Source organism: Bacillus rossius, chromosome 3 (assembly GCF_032445375.1).
Source record: "Bacillus rossius redtenbacheri isolate Brsri chromosome 3, Brsri_v3, whole genome shotgun sequence".
NCBI classification, from domain to species: Eukaryota; Metazoa; Arthropoda; class Insecta; order Phasmatodea; family Bacillidae; genus Bacillus; species Bacillus rossius.
The window spans coordinates 35,640,699-35,662,306 of NC_086332.1; the positions used below are offsets into that span (position 1 = coordinate 35,640,699).

Genomic DNA, 21,608 nt, shown 5'->3' on the forward strand with positions numbered 1-21,608 from the left:
ATTTTAATTTTTTGAAAAATATTTTTGTTTCTCTGTAGAATTTCTTACACATATTTTTAAGTGTAGTGTTGCCTTTTAGTATGTAAACTATCTGCCAACACAACAGACCAATACGGAAATGCGCGGGAGTTGGGTTTTGTGTTTATTTTTGTGAATACTAGTTACATCTGTTACAGTACGAGCAAATGCATTATTTGGTTTTATACTTAACTGCTATTGCGTATTTTAACTTACACAATGGAGTTGAAACTCATAGAAGTGGTTAGTGTGTCATCTGAGGTGAGCTCGGTATTGTTAATAATATTTTTTATTGCGGCTGTCAACTGTATGTCACCGGAATGCTTAACGTTAACGCCGTCCGTTATAAAAAAACAGGTGTTGAATCGAGGGCTTGGACAGCTGGCGAGAAGCCTGTCAGGCATGCATTGCTATAAATAATGGTGGTGAGACGAATAGTGCCATTGTCATGTTTTATGTTACCCCAAGAGTAATATTTATAAGACTTGGAAGTTATTGAAGAATGGGAGGTAATAAAAGTGGGCTCCCCAATAGCAGTAGATATTTCAGTGATTGCGTGAGGTATAAGCCCAACCATTATTTTTTTACTTAAATTAATTTTTGCTGTCCTATCATTTCTTTATTATGGTTTTATATACCCACGGAGCATTTTCCAGTTGAAAAAAACTTTTATATTTACTTATTCACCCAAAACCTTTATTTTACCACTTCTGCCAAGAAAAAATATAAAGGTACTAAATCCATAGCTGCACCCACACCACCAGTGAGTGATTCATGATACAAAATAAATACAATAAAGTTACTCATGATTTGTATTAGAAAATATTTTAAAATTTCCAGAAATATTGATTGAATTTCATGTATAAAAAAACCCAATACTTCTGACTATGAATTTATGGATGGAACAAAAAAAATTTCGTGAAGTTACTCTTCAAGCATTTTGCCTCTGAAAATTAATTAATAAATAAATGAATAGGACTAATGTAACGGTTCACTGTCCATATGGGCTGAAATAGTAAATACGCCCACTTTTGTTAGATTAATGTTAATTGCATTTAGTGATTGTAAACAACTTTTAGTGAATATAATGTGTGTAATACTATCAATGTCTTTGTAAGAAATTTTAATCCTAAATGATTGCCTATTTGGTCTGGAGAAATTTTCCATGGCAGGAATTTTCCACCTTAAAAATACAGTACACTACTTAGTGGGATCATCTTGTTTCATGTATGTACTTTGTAATTAGATGTTACCGTAGTTAAACTGCTGGTACTGACTGGCATTGCGTGCGTGTGGAAGCGGAGGGTTGTCCCGGCCGGCAGGACCCCGCCCACCCTGCGGAGGCACTGCTGCGGCGTGAGAAGTGGCTCTCCGCGCCTGGCAGCAAGCCCAGCCACGTGGAAGCCGTGCTGCAGCTGAGCGAGGCGTCGGCCATTGGCAGCGTCCACATTGGTGCGTGGCACAGCAGCGAGCAGTCTCACTGGCTGGAATAACTGCGTGCACCTAAGGACTACACTTGCTGAGATCTTAGATGGATGACCTTCACATTTGGACTTGGGACTTTGTCTCTGTAATATAACACCCTTGAACCCAAAATATCATATACTCTTGATCCTGAAATATCACACCCTTGACCATGAAACATCACACCCTTGACTCTTAAATATGCACCCTTGACCCTGAAATACCATACCCTTGACCATGATATATTACACCCTTGACTATGAAATATCACACCCTTGACCATGAAATATCACACCCTTTACCTTGAAATATGCACCTTTGACCCTGATATAAAACACCATTGAACCTGAAATATCACAATCTTGGACTTTAAATATCACAACCTTGACCCCTTGACCCTGAAATGTCACATGGTTTATTGTGATCAATAGCACAATGCTTAAATATAAATGTGTTTAATAGAGTACAACAACATAACTATTTAAAATCTAGTACAAATACTTAACAGACTAAAATTTATTTATAATTCTAAATACTCTGTCAATATTCAACAAACACTTAGAGAATATTTACATTTAATATAAGCATTCACTGTTTTGGATAACTCTCCCGTACCGCTGTGACTGTGCTTTACCCTCCATAGCCGTACCTGCGCATGTATCTCTTTCGCCTCTGGTTTTTACCTCTCTACCCCCTGCTCAGGCATGCACAAACAGGTAAAGCAACTGCTGCAATATTTGCATGAACACACATTAGGCAAAAACCAGCCAGCTGCCAGCTGTCGACCTGAAAATGAGTTGCTTCCAGGCAAAATCTCATACCTACAAGACCACATTACGGAATATGCGCTGGATTTCAATGCAAGTCCATGCCACTTGCAGCAAGCAAATCGAGTGATTCAATTGGTCTTTCTGTCCTGGTTCCTTAACTGGCTTGTACATGAAACATAAAGGTATGTTACATAAGTTACAAGTTTATAGTTATGTTAGCTTAGCTGTACAGTGAGAAATGGAGTAAAATGAATCTCATGAAACACAACAAATTTTTAAATGAAGAATAGAATAAAGCTCAAACAGTGTAGTGATACTGTTGGATACATTCAAAAATTTCTTAATTTTTTTTAATTCAGGTTTTTTTTATTTATCACAAACATTTAGAACAAAAGGTTCGAACTTTTTATTGTACCTATTTTTTTTTGTTTCTTTAAAGAGCGAGCCTATTTAAGATGTACTGGTCTGTTAGCCTTGCTCTAAAATCTTGATTTAAAAATAATCAGCCCCAACTAATCATGGTAATATAACTATTTTTTTTTGCAGGTTACTTGCTTGTGTGTGTGTGTGTATGTGTGTGTGTGTGTGAAAGTGTCCCCTCAAACTGCATGATATTCTTCCATGACAGATGTTACAACTTCTGGTATTTACATCTTGCAGCTTGTGATTGCAACTTTATTTAGTCTTACTTGTGCAGTAGTATGCTGGACTTCCATTCAAGAAGACACGGTTCAAATCCTGGTACGGGATATTCTAATTCTGGTTTTCCAAGATTTCCCAAAACTACTGCTGGGTTACTTCTTTGATTAGACCTGTCCCAACATCCTTTTGTATTTATCATTGTGTGTTTACCTTCCTTAATGACCTCGCCAATCAGGTGTAAAGCTTACATAAATTAAATAAATATGAAAATAAATTAATTCTACTATTATTTCCTTTTAAATTTTTAAGAATTTCTTGATTCCTATGGCCCTGCACCATGCGGTGAATCGTGATTGCAGGGAACTGCGGGTCTGCCTTCATCTCCGTGTTGGTAGCAAAGAAAGGCAGTTCGACTTTCACTTCGTTGCTGCCTCAGTCCTCGTTCATGAGCGTCTTGGATTGCAAGTTGTCCAAGAACAGGACCCAAGTTCGAATGTTCAACCAGGGTGAGTTCCTGCATTTCTTTATTTTGTTTGAAATCTTAGTTACAGTTGTTACTCTACTACTTGCAATGGCTTCGAAATTTGCCTGGAGTAGTGTCAATCACCCCAGGAAAAACAAATCAGAATTGTTGGACCAGGATTCAAACCCAGGTATTCGGAAACTAAAGTTTTCTGTTTTATTACTCTGCCATTTCGTGCAGTTGTGAAATTTTGTACTTAATAGACACTGAAAGTTTCAGGTAAATGTTTATGAAGGTCAAGTGGGCTGAGACTTTTACCTCCCTAGTCAAATTACATTAAGAGGTTATATTATAGGAAGGAATGTTTTGGACATTTGAGAATAAAAGCATTAAATTTAGCACAGTTTTATATGGCATTGATATAATATACATATTATGTGATTGACGTGATTAGCTATGGATAAATCACAGCAGAGTTATTTCCGCCCATTCTGTTTGCTAACATCTTGAGGGAAACTTAACTTCTTAGGTCTTTTGTGATTTGTACCCATAATCCCTTATAACTGGGGAATCGTTCTGAATTTGTTTTGAAAAAATTTTGTCAATGGAAGTCTTTTAAACTGCTATTTATGTAGCCAGTTAGAATTTTAGATATGGGTTTAAGTGATTTAGTGGAATAGATAAATTAATAATAAAGGCTTATCATTGTCACCACTCACCACCTCCGGCTAGCTCAAATTTGGTGATGAGTGGAACATACAGGTTGCAGGTCACGAATAAAGAAGACATTTATACATAAAGCTCGATGTATTACCTATTTTTTTTTATGTAAAAATTACACTATATTCCGGACAACAGACAACACAAAAAAAAAACTAACTGTAAATAAAAAAAAATACCCCTCGAGCCATTGCCCGGCCACAGCCTGCTCGGCCCGCCGCCCGAACAACGACCGCTCGGCCTGGTGCTCGGACAATGACTGATCTTACAGCCTTCCTTCTTCATGCGGGCAGTGTCCTGGGCTCGCTGACGTAATTTTCAGCCAATCACGGCGCTTGGTAACAGAGGCTTCCACGAAATGCTTACTTCTGTTCCCACAACGCAGCGATTTTGTATCTTTCTCGCACTCCTGTGACCGTGACTCACACGCCTAGCGTGTGAAACAAAGCCTCGGTCGTGAAAAAAAACGAAGGGAAATCACGTCAGCATGCCTTCCCACAAAGAAGCCAGCAAAAAAAAAAAAATACTAGAAAAATAAATTTATGAATTTTGAAAATAAAAACTATAAACTTGGAGAATGAAGTTTACAGTAACTTTTAAAAGAAAAAAACTTACATCTAACCTGAAATATGACAAAAAATTTATAACAAACGATTATTGTTGGATTGCACGAGGAAGGCTGTAATCTGGGTTGTTACAACATCTAATTGACATACAGGTCATTTGAGACACCGAGGGTTAATGAATTGAAATGAATGTGTTGGGGAACTGGAGTGCCCAGATAAAACTCGCAGGCCACTGCAATGTCCGCCATATTTCCGGCTTGTAAAAATCTGGGTTTGTCCCGCCGGGAATGGAACTCAAATGCCTTGGTGTAAGGCAAGTATCAGTCTCCTCAACTATCATGGTCCCTTTCTTACTCAGGGTTCGTACGCCTTCTTAATATCCTTAAAAAGCCAGTAGTATGCTTTAAATTGATTAAGGACCCTTAAAATTCCTTATATTTCACTAAGAATCCTTAAAAACTCCTTAATAAAGACGTATAGCTTGCAAGTAATGGATAAATGCAGGTATTTTAATGTTCTTTTGTTTCCAACTTGGCAGCAAACAACGCTTTGCACATGCCCAGTACAATTGAAGAATTTCTGGCCATGTGATTAGATTTTATATTGACATTGTCCGGAGCTGCGCCCTAGCTCGATATGCCACCACCTCCCTAACCACCCTCCTTCCTTCCTCGGCATTTTGAACCGCCCGCCAACGTCACGGGAGTGTGTGTGCGTGTGAGAAAGCGCCACGGACTACAGGAAAAGGGCGCAGTAGAGTCAGTGCTTTGCTCCCGTGATTATTATTAAGTGTCATGCTTGTTGTTTTCTTAAAAAAAAAAACCTCCATTAAGTAAATATAGCTTTTAATAACAGTATTCCCTTCAATTTTGTTCCACCTAAATATTAGCTGGCCGCTATAGACGCAGACTTGCCGAAGGCCATTTGGCAATATTATCTTTTATATTTAATATTTGATTAACTGAACTTTTATGTAATTGCAGTGCATGTAGCTTTATTTTTAAATGTGAAGAGGTGTTTGTACGTTTTATGTATTTCTTAAATCGGCCACGGCGCGGTCTAGTTGGAATAATGGTACTGTCCGTTTCGGCGCGCAGCGCGACTGTCTTGCTACCACGGCGGCCATTTTTCACCCCAGTCTCTTCTCATCGCTACCCGAGGTAGGATGCTTCCAGCACTCCGGGGACTTCAACTTTGCTTCCGCTGATCTGGTAATTCTGTTTGTGTAATTTTGAATCCTAATCGCTTTCGTTCGTCCTCGGAGCCTACCTCGGGTGCTGACTGTTTAATTAAATATATTAACCCCGTTTGCGGGACTTTGAATAAACGCGAATCTTAAATCCCGGCCACGTGGTGGCCGGCCCTCATCTAAACTGATCGCGCCGCAAGGCTTTTGAACAGCTTTCTTTCTTGAGTAGATGTAACGTGTTGTGCGAGCCCCCTGTTCCTACAGGGGCTAATAAACCACAAAAGTTCCGAACTCGTGTTGTTGTTTTAATTGACCACGTGTGTACCCTCATCGGCGGGCGTGTGGGCGTAAGCATAGCGTGCCCGACGCTGAGAGCGGGCTGAGGTCAGGTTATTCTACAAGCCGCGCGCGGGGGAAACGAGTCATGTCCTCACACGGGCGACGTCACGCCCCGAGTTAGGAGTCTCACCGGGTCCACGTGCCTCACCACGTGGTGGCGCCCACTAACACACCGCCTTTAAGCCGTCCGAACAACCCCCGGCCACGTCAATATATTATGTATAATAAGATTTTGAATTTTTTTCCATAGTTTGTATCATAAACTAAACTAAAAAGGTGTGTCTTACTGTAATCTTATTATGTAAATATAATTAGTGATCATAGTAAATGGTAGGGGTATAAATTTCAGATAAGATATCGCTGCTTGGGTTAGATATGTTCAAGAGATAATTCTGGACATTAGGTGCTTATCTGTAAGAATAGAACTAAAGAAGTTTTTTTGGCATTAACTATTTAACATTGTTATTTCTGTGAGGTACTTTTGTGTTATTACAAATATCTTTATAGTAGGGATGGGATGAATCCACATTTTGGTCGAATCCTCAGTGTTTGTCATCGAATCTCGAATCCCAGTCCCACACTAAACTTCACCACATGTTATTAAAAAAAATCACACATTTATTTTAAAAAATTATATAGGCCTATGTATTAAAAAAATCACATGTGTATTTATAAAATTATAAAATAAGTGCATAGTGTATACACCTGATATAAAATAGAGACTAATAACCTCAAAAACCACACACGTAAGTTTGTATCCGTCTAATTCTATGTTAAATTAATCCTTCCTATGTTTTCAATAAAATACGTTTGTATAACAGACACCATTTTAAAAAAGTTATGTTTTTTTCTGCAATATTATATTATTGAAGGTTGGAAATGATCGATTAGTTATGCTAATTGAGAAAATGCAGCGTAGTTTATCTTATGTTTGTGCTATTTCCATTACCTTTATAATATAGTTTAGGTATACAATTTTCTAGAGCTGGACAAACCTCAGTTCTCTGGTTTCGAACCGAGCAGAACCAAACCTCATACAGAAATAATTGTTTCGAATTAAAATGAACCGATGACCAGCATTTTGGTCTTTGAGTGGTGAGAAAGAAAGGTTCTCCAGTCATATGTAAAATTAAAACATATAGCTTAGCTTATATATATACCAACTTTTAATTCATGAAGAAGTTCCATCTAAATTTCAATAAGACTATCTTCCTTTCTCAGTGTACACTAACCTACATTAAAAAAAATATAATATTATAAAGATGACGAACATTCAGCATAAGGCCACATAACATATTTTTGTGGTAGACATAACCTAACATTTTTAATAGGACATTAAAAAAAAAAAAAAGTCGAATGTGAATTAAGTTACCTATCTACATTACAAAACCCGCTGACTGCAGTTTTTGTTTTCTTGGAAGAATGCTGCTCGTCAGAAGAAACTATAGACATTTTTGGGGTGGTTCTGGGTCATCTGGGTCGTCATTATCTTTTCTCCATTTGGAAAACTTAACGACGTAAGTCTGCTCATCGCAAATCACCTCAAGAACAATAATATTGTAAACGTAACGTAAGAAGTGTGGTTATAGAAATTTGCGTCAGAAAAAAGAAAACACGAGAAATAATGATGGCTGCCACGACTACGCTAGTCAACTTAGTACCGTACTGTAAAATTTACTGGACCAGTACTTTTAATGTTTTAATACACAAGATTAAATTAATAATTTCAGTACCCGACTGTTATAACCAAAAAGGCCAAAGAAAATAAATACATCCCAGTAATTTAAAATACGTAATTTACGTAGTCATTTCCTACCTCATTTGTCTTGTGTTAACTTGATCACGTTAGTTTTGCCGAAATAGAGAGTTCTCGTACATGCGCTTTAGTTTAACGTATGGGGTACGCAATCTTTGGTGATTTTACAACACTTCTCGTACACGCACTATAGTTAAAGGTATAACATACAATAACTTTGGCATTTGTACGATAGTTTATATTACGTAGTACGAGAAATGCATACAAAATTCTCTAAAGTAAACAAAAAACAAAGCGCGCCTACATGAAAAAATGCTATGCGAGTTATGCGACAATTAATAATTTTTATTTTTATTTTGTTTGCGCTTGAAACTGTTGAGGCGACGATTATGCGATAAAAGTCGGAATATTACAAGTAATGGAATTTTGTTGTGCTGTTTTGTGAATGGTCTCAAATGGAGGTTAGAAAATTAGAAAAACGTAATTTTATTTAAACAAACGTTCAGTTTTTCGAATATATTTTAAGAGGTTTCGAACCAAAACGAACCGAACGTAAGGGTTCGGTTCGGTTCGAAATTTTCGAACTTCGCCCAGCAGATCCTTAAAAACTCTTTAATTTTTGATTGATCAAGAGGGTACGAACCATGTTACTGGACGTAGTTGTATTTAGGATTACGTAGTTGGTATGCTGTCCGGTTCCCCACAAGGTCCCTCACCATAGGGTGGGAACATTACGTATCTTCTAGATTATGCATGTACCCTAAGCAGGAAAAATTATCAGTAGAGACAAGATTTAATGGTTTTATTTTTCAGGTCAATCTCATTATTAAAAAGAGAGGAGTTTCTATGTAATTGTTTTTTTATTTTTTATGAAAAAATATTTATTAAAAATGATACAGTAGGCTATAATTACTGAATAAATATGACACATGTTCCATGATACTTATTTCCAAAACAGTGACATTTGGACAGATTAATGATGAACTTTTACAAAATAATGATTTGTAATAAGCATGTCTAACTTTTGGAACAAATAAAATTAATCTATTAAGTAAGTAATTCTGTATTTGATAAATGTATTAATGTTGTAATGTAAAAATGAGTTTCCTACTAATTATGGTTGCAAAATTAAAATCGTAATTTTTTTCGATCTTTTTTACATAAATTGTGGTACAAACTTCATGCTAAATAAATTACTTTCATTGAATTTAATATTTAAAAGATTCCATATTTGTCAAAACTGTTAAGTTTTGATTGAAAATGCTTGTTCGTTTCATTATTTTAATTGCATATTGGTGCTTCTTGGTGTATTAACTTGAATTTCGAGGTTATATGGTGTTGACATACCTAATTTTTTTTTTCCATTATTTTGGTTTCATTGCAATTCAAAATGTAATCTTGCCCCTACTTATCAGGCAAATTCTTGAAATGGTTTCACTGTATTTTTTAAAGGTCACTGTCAGGTTGTCCATTTGAATGTGGACTGTGTAACACAGCGCTCTGTCAGAGAGGATGCAGATGTAGAGCAGGTGTGTCAAACTGGTGGCTTGTTCCACTTTCTCACAGTCATATCAAGATAACAACTTTTTAATATGCACCGGGGAACTAAGTATGTTAAGTTAATGTAACTTTACAACACAGAGTAATTTATTTAGATATACCTACTTGTTTTTAAATTTCATTTGTGATAAATGTGTTTATCATAATAACTTTCATGCAGACTGAGTAGCCATTCGTTTAATTATTTTAAAGCAATCTAAGTTTTGAATACAAAAAAAAATTTTAATTTGTGCTAAAGGTTTTTTAAAAATACTTAAAAAAAAAAATACCAAGCATGCTGCCTGCCGTGAGATGTGCTAGCGCGGGGAACGAGCGTGGTCCGAGCGAGTCGGAGAGTGTTCGCAGACGACTTCCTGCCCGGGGCCAAGGACGAGACGTGGTCCCAGGTGAAGGTGCTGTGCTCCCAGCCCTTCAACATGTTCGTGCAGTACGGCATCAGCTTCGTGCGCGTCTTCTCCACGCCCGGGGTGCGCACCAACGGCAAGGATGCGTCTCCCAGCAGGTTGCAGGCCTTCAAGAGGCTGTCCAGCCAATCAGTCGCTGGCAACAAGTAGGTCCGCTTTCACAGCAGGGTTGGAAGAAAAAAAAACTTTTTTTTTTAAATTACAGCCTGTTTTTTTCTTTTTTTTTCTTTCTTTCTTTCCAAACCAGGGGCCTATTCCACCAATAAACTTTGCAACTTTTCAATTTGCACTTTGCACTTTGCATATACAGTGAAACCCTGATTATCCGTTTTCCAATGGACCATGAGTAAAAAACGGATAATCCAGGAAATCCAACAATGTGGGAACACACTCTAAAGTTACCAAATGCACAATGTATGTACTATTGCAAAAACTTTCAGTGAATCAGTTAGGTATTTCCATAAACTGACACCAGCAGCACACTGTATATACACTTTTCATGGGGACAAAGTAAAAAAGTGTAAAAAGCGGGAAAGTGTAAATAAAGGGAAAAGTAAGAAATACGTTAAAGTTAATTAAAATACAGTCGCATCCTGCAGCGTTCATAACAAATGCGGGCTACATTACACATACGCATTGCACCACAGTAAAAAATTTTTAAATAAAAGGGCAGCAAATTGGACATTTACCGTCAATAGCGCGCCGTGCGCGGAGAAAGGTCATCGTACTCAATCAGCTGTTATGGCACGACGTACCCGCCGGCTGGCTCTCTCTGTTGTCTGAGCTGCGCATGCGCAGTATAACTCACTCAACGCTCCGCCCAGACTCGTGACGTTCCATCAGCAGTCAGCCAATAGATGCAAGCTTGACGGAAAAAAATATAAGCTCCACCTCCCGTGTACCAGTTTTGTCCAGTTCTAATACCAGTTTATTGGTATACGCACCAGTTTTCTCGCTGCCGTGACGTGTTCAAGTTTACGTTCACCTTGATTTCTTGATACCAATACAGTAGAACCCCGATTATCCGCGACTCGATCATCCGATTCGCGGATTAACCGCGATTTATGTCCATCAAGTCCAATTTTTTAGTTACATATAAGATATAACCAATGATTCAAAATGTATGTAAATGTTAAAATACTTTGCAAAATGTATGTTGGTCAAAGTACTTTGACTCAGTTATGTTTATATACACAGAAAGTTAAAAAAAAAATACTAGTACATACATACGTATGTACATAATATTTTTGTGTTCCATGTTACGTGAATAGATTATACACTGGTGCGCGATTCCACGTCCGCATGACCGGACTGTACACTCCCGCGCGCAGCATGGCGCCGTGCCACAGAGATTACCCGGCGCATGGAGACAGTCCATTCCATTAGTGTACGTTGTTGAAGCGTCAAGGTGGTGATAATTTTATGTATTGTAACAGTGATCTGCATTCCGACGGATTATACCGTTGTGTTGTGCGGAAGTGTTGAGCGCAACATTTCATCATGTCATCAAATGAACAGAAAAGAAAGCGAGTGGTACTGTCCATCGACAGCAAAACAAAAATTATAGAAAGATTTCAGAGTGGAGAAACGATTGCAAACTTGCGACTGAGTTTAATGTCGGTAACACAACAGTGCGTGACATCATAAAAAATCGCGAAAAAATCCTTCAGTTTGCTTCATAGGCTGACACTTCAAGTGGATTAAATAAACGCAAGACGATGAACGAATCCACATTTAGCAGCTTGGACACTTGTTTGTTTGAATGGTTTCAACAGAAAAGGTCGGAGGGTGTAGCATTAAGTGGCGTAATTTTATCACAGCAGACGTAATTTTTTTAAAAAAACTAGGCTTCACAGAACAACCATTTTCCTGTTATATTACTTCTCCGTTATTTTATGAGCACCGACTGTACGGAAGTGTGTGTGTTGCAACTAGTGCTTGGCACGCAAGATAAATTCAGCCTATCACTTGCTGACGCGGCACAGTGATACGTCGGTGTTTGTTTATTTCAAAACTCAGCTAAGAGTGAACGGAGAATAGATATAACGACCCCTCACGGTTCCCGAGATTAGGGTCGTTATAGAGAGGTGGTCGTTATAAGATTTCCGACCCATCTGCAACACTAAGTCATAATAGGCCGTTTTTGCACTAATTCCACGTTCAGCAAACTAAAAATAAAAAATCTAACATTTTAAATTCATATAAATAAAGGGGGATAAAAACACCGTGAATTATACGAGACAGAGACACCGTTTCAAAACCATTAAATCAAGTCTCAATGCACTGGTATGAAAAATCTTATCTTGAAAAGAATTTTGAAGGCAGTCGTTCTGTAAAACAATAACCAGCCCGATGGTGTTACTGACAACAGAGCAATGAGCGAAGTGTGGCAGCGTTGCTTACGGGCGATGAAAAGAATGCGTGACCTTGGCAGCTATCAGCTGTCTTGGGCCCTCGGACTGGCGGGCGGCTAGTCACACACCTCGGTGCAACAACGACTCGCGTGCCCACGTCTCCGCACACGAAAGACTTAAAAACCACTGCTGCCCAGCACTAAGCAGTCCGCTTCTATGTCAACAACGCACACGCACACAAAGCATGTGTATATATGTAATATCCGAATGTCCACAGATGGCTATCTGTGGGCTAATGACCTTTGAGGCAAGCATGACTCGGCTAACCGCGATTTTCGATTATCCGACTCACTCGTCCCCTTCATTAACACGGATAATCGGGGTTCTACTGTAATTAATTATTTACGATCCCCAGATATAAATGGTTAGTTTAAAAAATATGCGTCAACTGTACAATACTTCCGAAATTATACAATACGTTTAAAACAGTTACCAAGACTCCGCTCATTTTATCTAGTGAGGTTTATGTCTCGTACCAGTATTTCAGCTAAGTTGTGACATAAATATAGTAACAGAACGTTTATACATTCGTGAGTTTACGTTTTTCCCGAGTACATTTTAGATTGCCTCCTGCTATAATTACTCGGACTTTTACACGCCTAGGCTTAAATTATTATATGTTTAGAAATAAAAGCAACTTTTCATGTTATAAAATATGTTTATTTTGCGATTTAAAATGTTCACTGCCGACTATAAAAGTTACGTTTTTCACAATGTTTTTAGGCCTACTATCGTTACGTGATGTAAATAGCGGGATGGATTAGATTTTTGAGACGTAATTCGCGTGAAAGTATTGTATTGGATTAAATGGAAACCAAACGGGACCTGAAGAATATAGTGCAAATAACGGGAAAACGTAAATAACGGTAACGTAAATAAGGGGTTTCACTACTTCCTTAATTTTTTTAAATGAACAAAATGTGCCATCCACTGGGATGTGTGATGCCCGAACTTTCTGGAACCAAGAAAACAAAACTTTCTCAAGCTCACTGTATTTCGACTGTCTTGCCATTTTCCGTTTTTTTGAAGACTGGCCGAACTGACTTGCTTGTTTCCAAATCTCATTTCTTCTAGCGAAGATAGAATTAAGAGTCGATGGAGGAATACCATAGCGCTTTGCCAAATCAACCCGTTTTTCCCCTGGATTTTTTTCAACGGCATTTATAATTTCTAAACTCTCTAATGGTTTTAACCTCTTTTGTAGGCCGATACATATCAATGAACCTTTACAAATTTCACACGTGCATTAGAGTTAAATGCGTAAAGCTAATTTACCGTAAACAAAGAAAATCTCGCGCATATACGGCCGGCCACGGAAATGCTAGGATGAACAATTTCGTCTATGTTTCTCGCAGTATTTCACTGCCGCTAAATAGAAACGTGTTTACGTTGGGCTAGTATGTACAGTATATCGACCACGGTTATATTGTTGTGTAGATTATCGCACAAAGCAAGAACTATCGTGCGAGCGTTAGCTTTCGTCTGTTGTTTTATCGAAGTTGGGGAACCTGTTAGCAGCAGCGTCATGCTCACTTTATTCGTTTTCTTTTAGTAATGGCCGCCATATGTAAATATTGGTATTGCGTGTCGTGTAGACATGCGTAAACTGGAATATTTCTCAGGAATTTGAATGTGAAATCGGTAAAAAGCCTGTAAAGTTCAACCCGTTAAACCGGGTTAAAAAATATTCGTAAACGATGGAAACGGGATTTTTTTAACATTGTTCTTGCAGGATTTTTTCGGGACCACGGACATTGAACAATAAAACCGGGAAATTCTACAATGCGGGAACGAATAAACAAGGGTTCACTGTAACTGAAAAGTGCAAAGTAAATGTGTTCCACCAAAATTTTTAACCTCTTTGCATTCCTACAGCCAGTCTGCAAAGTCTTTGCATTATTTTATTCATTGTTTACATTACTGTTGCCTAGTTTGTAGGTTATAGAGTGCATGATGAGTAAGAAAATAGAAGTTGTGCATAAAAAATTAGCAGTATTAGAACTTATAAAAGAAAAAAAAGATATATTATTTGCAAGTTTTTCGAGTAGGTACAGTAACACAGAAACAAAAAGAGAATGAATGGACTGACGTTCTTTTAAAAGCACAATAAATATCATTGTCAATCATGAAATTTATTCTTAATCTGTACACTTTCCTACTGGAACTCTTGTCATCTTCATCAGATTCATCACTTGAATGCAATAAAATACGCCTCCTCATTTTCCTTCTTTTACTTTTGTAGGTTATGTGTTTATGTTACTACCTATGTTTTCATTTCTCTCAACAACATTAAATTAAATAATTACTTAGATGCTAAATTTATAACAAACAACACTTTTAACTACCTCAAACAAATTATTTATATAAGATCACACAATAAAAAGTTAAACTGCGAAAGCAAAATTATATTTGCAAAACCTCTGAAAACTTTGCAAATATTTATAGATGAGTTATGCAGAGAGAGATTATTCTGGAACAGAAACACGTTCAAAAGTGCAAAGTCTTTGCACTTTTCGCTTTGCGAATTCTAATTTTCGTGGAACAGAAGTAAGAAAGAAAAGTGCAAAGTGCAAAGTGAAAAGTTGCAAAGTTTATTGGTGGAATAGGCCCCAGGTTTATTTATTAAGTTTGTTATTTTGGTTCTGAGAATATTCAAATGAAACCTATGCAGCGTCTGCCTTATTTCATGTTGAACCAGAAAAGTTATATAACGTCAAAGAACTGAAGTCCAGCAAATCTGTGCGCATCTGACTGTGACTTAAGTCATAGAAAGGGTATTATTTCCCCACAGGAGGAGGATTTTCTATTAATGGGATTTACTAGTACAGTTAGGAATTAACTGTTTGATGTTTTTAAGTTCAAAATGGGGTGTTTAGCTGGGTATGAATTACAACTTACTCTGATAATTTAAATGATAAGATCTTTATTATATAATTTTTGTTCCTGTAAATCAAAAGAAACATCAATGAACAAACTGTTGTTATTAGAGTGGAATTACACCGTTCATTAAAAGAAATTACTTTTTATTTATTTATTGTAAAAACCACTTGGTTTCAATCAGCCAACCCTGCTAATAAGAAGGGTTTGTTGGTGTACACCTGAAAACAGATGATTTTGACTTTAATGTCAACTACTGTCCTGCAAAATGGTAGAAGAAAAAATTGTATGTATATTGAAAAAAAAAAAACTATTTTTCGCATTTCAAATGAGCGACAAAATAAAACTTTATGGTTCCTTGTCACATACTGGTAGCAGAAAAACTATGAATAAAATGGTGATTGACCATGGTGTATAAAAACAGAAAATAATGGCACTGTTTTGCTACGGACATAAAAAAAAATTGAATGCAATAGTTGAAGTATTGAATAAATCATTAATAATTATTTATTATGTGACACACAGTAGTAGATGTACCATTATCATTTTTGGTGTATTAATATATAATGTGGTATCTATTTATAAAATTCATTCAAATGTACATGAGTTTGCAGTCTAGACTCAAGCTAATGCAAAATAATTACATAAATTTAGCAAATTTACTTTTTATGCTTCATGCTTCTGGACCATTGTTTTGAATCCTCAGTAATCTGTGTATTCAAGGCTTGTGAACAGCAACAGTGCTAAAGCTCTCCCGTCCCTTCTACTTTCATACTTTTCTAAAGAACCTGGATAAGAAAAGTAGAAAGATGTAACATGACTACGAGGGAAGTACGTCTTCGTTCATGTGCATTTCTTGAGGTCAGATACCAGCAGGAAAGTTCAAAATCAAGGAGTGTGAGGCTGGAGTGCATTTCTGAAAGTTTTTCACAATATTTGTTTCTGAAGGAAGAAAATCAGTTACTCTGGGAGGGAAAAAACAAGCTTATCCTTACCACAAGGAAGAGAACCCTATGGGAATGCAAGCAAGCAGCCTGAGAGAGGTGTGTCGTGTTGGCAGTGCGAGGAACAGCAGCCCGGGGGGCCTCCTGTCCCGCAGCGAGCGCCTGGTCCTCCAGTCGGCTGGGACGCTAGACGTGCCGTGCCGGAGCCCGCCACCGAAGAGGGCGAGCGTGTCTCCCGCGGCCGCGGCGCCCGTGACGTGCAAGGAGAATGTCGTGGAAGAGGAAGACGAAGACGTGTTCAGAGTGAAAGCTGTCAGCTTCCTGGAAACGCTGGAACTCCATAAGAAGAGTCTGCAAAACATGGAACTTGGACGTAGGTAGAAAAATTTAAAGATTTTTTTACAGTATAAAAATAAGCTGATTTATTTTCAATGCTCTTTTTTGCTGCAATGAAAGTCTTAGTAAAACAATTTGTGCATTTATTTTGTGTGGTGTATTAGAATGCATTTTTTTTTTCTAACTTTCATTTTTATCACTAGTCTCCATTTACTTTCCCCTTCCAACCCTTGTACTTGGATGTACTTTTCCAGAGGTTACGAAAGATTTTGAAACTGCACGAGGCCGGCCACTGACCTTGGAAAAAAAGAAGATCTTTACAGAAATCTTACGTGAGTATTTGAAGTCCATTAAAAGATTGCACGCTGAAGGGCAGTCGTACAGCCCAAAGAATACCAAACGAAGCAACGGCTCGCAGTGTAAAACCCCTTCGCGACAAAGGCGCCCCGGAGAGACAGCCTGGAAGGACTGCGAAAGCACACCGCTTAAGGTCGTGGTGAAAAGCTGCAGCCCAGGATGGCAGAGCAACGTGTTGAGGCCGGATGCGGGCGACAGGGAGGTAGACCCGATGACAGACAGGACTGCTACCCCAGCTAGGTGCCCTGGGGATCACATCCCGGCAGGCAGGGAGGGCCTGAGCGGGGACAGAAGGATCACTGGGCTCAGCCCGAGAGAGCGTAGGAACAACGTGAGCTTAGACGACGTGGGCGATGGAGGTGTGGACACTCCTCGTCGGGGCACACTTCCTTCCCCGTGCAGAGAGAAGCTGAAGAGGGTGCTTGCTTCCCCGACTCCGGTCCCAGAATTCAATCCGAAGAGACTCTGTGAATCTCCAGTCACAGACGATTGCATGATTGTGTCTCCGGCGACTAGAAACGAAGACTCAACGGATGACCTGCTAGTCCAGTGTCCCATCTGCAGCAGTAAGTAAACTTGACTAATCTAACATACGTACAGTATTGATATCAGTATAGCAAAATTTTTGATGTTAGTTTTTGATTCCAATTAAAAAAAAATTCATTAGTGAATGTTATAAACAAATAAAAATCTATGAATATTCAAGTGCCAAATGAATGTTTGTTTATTTAAATTGTTACAAGTCAACTCCTTTTTTCAGGCTATTAAATTTTGTTTTGTGTTCAAATAATTTTCAACATACTAATATCTTCTCCAGTACAAGACAATTTCAAATATTGAATGATTTTTTTATGTTAGACAGTCTCAAATGAAAAACACCTTTAAATATGCAACTACCGTATTTACCCGTGTATTGATTGCCAATTTTATGATAATGTTTTGTTTAATATAATGGACTGCGCTCCATTTACGTATTTTCCATTTTGGGTTAAAAAAAAACCATTGCACTGTTATGGTTGACTATGTGCTTAAATAATTAGCCTGTGTTTGGTTTTAATAAATATGTCACAAGTAAATATAAATTGTTTGATAAAAATATCTCAGTAGTGTGTGTAAGCATTCTGAACTGCGCCGTCAAGCTACGTCTACCGCCTGTCGTGCTGCCACGCGGCCGGTGCTGGTAAGTGACATGGCTGTCTGTCGCCGGACTTTGGCGCTCTGGGAGAGGGGGAATCTAAAAATAAACCAGCCAGAGCAGGTTTTTGCGACGCAACTGTGTTCAAACATTGTTTTTGCATGAGATTTCCTGCGCTTTCTACTGCAACATTTTGTTCATGACAAAACTACTGTAAAGATGGTGCTTGTTATTAATGAAGCATGGCGGTTTTCTCTCTCTTGGGTAAGGCTACGAGTAAAGAAAATAATAGACCCGGGGGGGGGGGGGGGGTTGAGGAAATACTTTTCCTTTGTATTTTTTATTAGATAGTATTTTGTGGGGTGGGGGGTGAGGGGGGCATAAATGATAGAGAGGGGAGGAGACCGTGTTTATTATGCGGCAATAAGCTGAGACGTGAACCATGAAGCCTTCACTTGTATTTTACTGGAGACAGATTTATGATGCAACTCATATTGGAGGGTGACTCTTACCTTAAAAAGTTATAATTTTTGACCCAAAAGGAGACTACGTATTTGTGAGTAAATACGGTATCATTTATAAAGTTAACTTGAATGAAAGATTAAAACCTAAAATAATTTATCAACTACGTATATTGTATGTGTTTGAGATATAAATTGTTTAGTTGTATAATGCCTGAGAAAGTTTTTATATAAATACTTAAATTATCTTGCCTCTAATTACATGAAATTTTTTTTGCATTATAAAATTACATACATGTTTTTCAGTTGCTCTGAAACACTTATAATTTATGCATGAATCAATTCCATAACTTATTACTTGGTACATTACGAAATTTTTAGCAGAATCATTAAATTGTTGGAATCCAAACATCATTAGATAAGTGAACCATGTCAGTGTGAATGAGTGTTTTGGTTATCTTTAGAATCACTCTTTTAATATTTTTTTTAAGTACTTTTAACATTAACAGGTGTATCCAAATTTGATTTTATAAATACCTACATGGACTTAATATAATAATAATAATTTTTAAGTAGTTCTTTTTCAATGTCCACTTTTTATTGGAAATTGGTTTCAGAATCCAAAATGTAGGTACCTTGTTTGATTTTTTCATCACAAAAATTTTAAAGGAATGTAACTTGAAGATATAATATTTGCTACTTGTACATTCATAAAAAAAAATTCATGAATTTGCAAATTTTAAAAAATATTTATTTATAATGCAGCATTTTTCACACCCATAATAAAATATATATTATGTATAAATTCACATTTACAATGAAATTATAAGCAAACATTTTTTTTACACATGAGATTTAGCCATAGTGAAATTTTTAACTTTAACTACATACATACATATATTAGAATGTCTTACACTTGAAATCATTTTACTTTGTGGATTTTAAAACATAGTTGGGACAATTTATAGTTGAAGTCATAATAAAATTGAGATAGTCTTATATTCAAATTGTCCCACATTTTGTATATATATTAGGTCATTTTAAAATCACTGGATCTAATATGCAAGATTTACCTGTAGGACTAGAGATGGATAAGGTGATTTAAATATTAGGTTTCTTTCTTATGAGACTATTTTCTTATATTGATATCACTGCTAAATATTCACACCAACCTCATAATACCTACATTACTTTAGAATATCTTACAAAAATTTTTAGAGTTTTCATAGATTTCGCTCAAATTAGGCTTGCACGAAATAACTTTTACTTGTTATCTCTGTCTCACCGCTTTTTTTTTTTTTTTAATTTTTATCCAAGAATTTGTGTGAATAACTACTATGTGAAACAAAATGAAATTTATTAAATATAATGGAAAAATGTCTTTTAATATTCTCTTTTCACTAGGGTAGTTATAAATTCAATGTAGATGTAGATGTATTAGTTCAAATGGTTACTTTTCCGTTCTAGAATACTTTGATGCGTCCGAGATCCAGAGTCACGCAGAGAGCTGCGAGAGCTTCGTTGGTATTGATAGTGAAGACCTCACTGTGGTAAGTACGCAGTTCCGAGAACTGCAGGGTATGCCAGCTAACATGAACATTCAGTCATCAACTGTTGTGGCATTCAGTTGCATCAACAGTTGCGACAAAATTAAGCTGAAATGTTAATTGCCCTACACCTGTCCCAACTGACAGCATATCAGGAGATAAAATGACAAATATTTCAGTGCCTTTCTGATCGAAATTAATGTTTTGCTAGAAATGAAGTGTGTTCAGATTGTATGTAGTTAACACATGTCATTGACAAGTCCACATGAGAGACTTTTCATAATAACTTCAAGTGGTACATTTATCTCCTATGTATTGGCTTAGGTTACAAAAAAAATTTGTAGTAAACAGTTTTATCTGCTGTCAGGTTACAAATTACAGATTCTGTCCAGTGCAAATTTTTATGGTCTTTTCACATCATTTTGAAACAAACCTTAATTAATTATGTTAAGTTCACTCCACTTTAATTAATACTAATTTATAAAAATGTTAATCAAATCCTTCACACTGTCGCACTGTGGTGGGAGTAGCTTGGAAATTTTCCAGCCATATTCACCCAAAATGATTAATTCATTTACTGATTTTAAATAGGTATTCACTGTAAAATACCTGGCCAGTACATACAGCAGATGTTACTAACAGTTAGATCAGTTGTAAATTACCTATTTGAATGAATCAAAAAGTGAAACAAGTTTATTTATTCTTCCCCTCCCTTTCCTGTTTTTCCTCCCTTCAAAACCCTCTTTGTCTTAGTCCTGAGTTTATGGAGTGCAATTTTTATATTCTTCCTTTGATTTTGCTTTTTTTTTTTACTCTGCTTTATGGCCCAGCTCATTTTGTATTGTTTTATTGATATATTTTTCATTCTTATTTCAGAACTGCCCGCTCTGCAGTACGAAAATAAACAAAGACGAAGCACGTTCCCACGCAGACTGTTGTGCTAGAAAGATGTTTGGAGACTGACAAATATTGGATAGTAATTTCATCACACCTACCAAAGTGCCTGAGGAATACTTTATTTTTTTTAATTTTAATGGTTAATTTTTTAAAATAAATGTATGTATAAATTTAGGTATGTTTTCATTTTATGAGCTAGGGGCATGGTGAAAGATCAGGGTTGCTACGGTCAAGGAAAACCTGGAAAAGTCAAAGAATTCCGTGTACCCTGGAAATTCAGGGAAATCAAAAAAAATTTTGAATTACTATACATACTTATGAAACAACTCATGTTTGTTTTTTCCTGTAAAATTTAACTCAATCTTGTCACAAACGACAGACAATATGACATTTAACAAACCACAATAGTCCTTATTGCATGTCCCTTGATTTTGACTAATTGATAAGCACTGATCTTGGAATAGCATGTTGCTGTGATGTACATTGAGACTTTGGCGATTGACTACCTAATCGATGGGAACTATAGACAGAAAAATTCTTGTATCTTCCATGGCATTCTGTGATAAATTCAAGCAATTGAATAATAGTTAATGTACCAAACAAACTGAAAGAAATGTGCTGATACCTATACACTTTTAATATTGAACTAATAGTTTCAACTACCAGAGCTTTAATTTTTTCAATGCTGAAAAACTAGCTATCCAGTTTCTCCACTTTGGTTTTATACATTGTGTAGATGATGTTTACCA

General features: G+C 36.9%; 1 protein-coding gene across 5 annotated transcripts; it reads left to right on the forward strand.

Annotated features, from left to right (window-relative positions):
* Positions 1 to 77: 77 nt before the first annotated feature.
* On the forward strand, positions 78 to 21,033 carry LOC134530522 (uncharacterized). 5 transcript variants are annotated; one of them, XM_063365413.1, is made up of 8 exons: positions 78 to 279; positions 1,341 to 1,470; positions 3,254 to 3,400; positions 9,833 to 10,037; positions 16,243 to 16,499; positions 16,717 to 17,385; positions 19,883 to 19,965; positions 20,839 to 21,033. In XM_063365413.1, exons 1-8 carry the CDS (start codon positions 238 to 240, stop codon positions 20,923 to 20,925), a joined length of 1,620 nt encoding a protein of 539 aa, XP_063221483.1. In that variant the 5' UTR covers positions 78 to 237; the 3' UTR covers positions 20,926 to 21,033. The 5 variants fall into 5 exon arrangements, with proteins under 5 accessions (XP_063221483.1, XP_063221482.1, XP_063221485.1 ...); XM_063365415.1 differs by having other exon boundaries at positions 265 to 443; XM_063365416.1 differs by lacking the exon at positions 78 to 279 and adding an exon at positions 468 to 527.
* The last annotated feature ends 575 nt before the right edge of the window (positions 21,034 to 21,608 follow it).

Bases quoted from the DNA above. Each gene is read 5' to 3' on its own strand.
- LOC134530522 (XM_063365412.1), top strand. From the start codon at position 238: ATGGAGTTGAAACTCATAGAAGTGGTTAGTGTGTCATCTGAG. The intron at 1,471-3,253 runs GTGCGTGGCACA...TCGTGATTGCAG, and splicing joins CATTGGCAGCGTCCACATTG to GGAACTGCGGGTCTGCCTTC. The intron at 17,386-19,882 runs GTAAGTAAACTT...TTTCCGTTCTAG, and splicing joins CCAGTGTCCCATCTGCAGCA to AATACTTTGATGCGTCCGAG.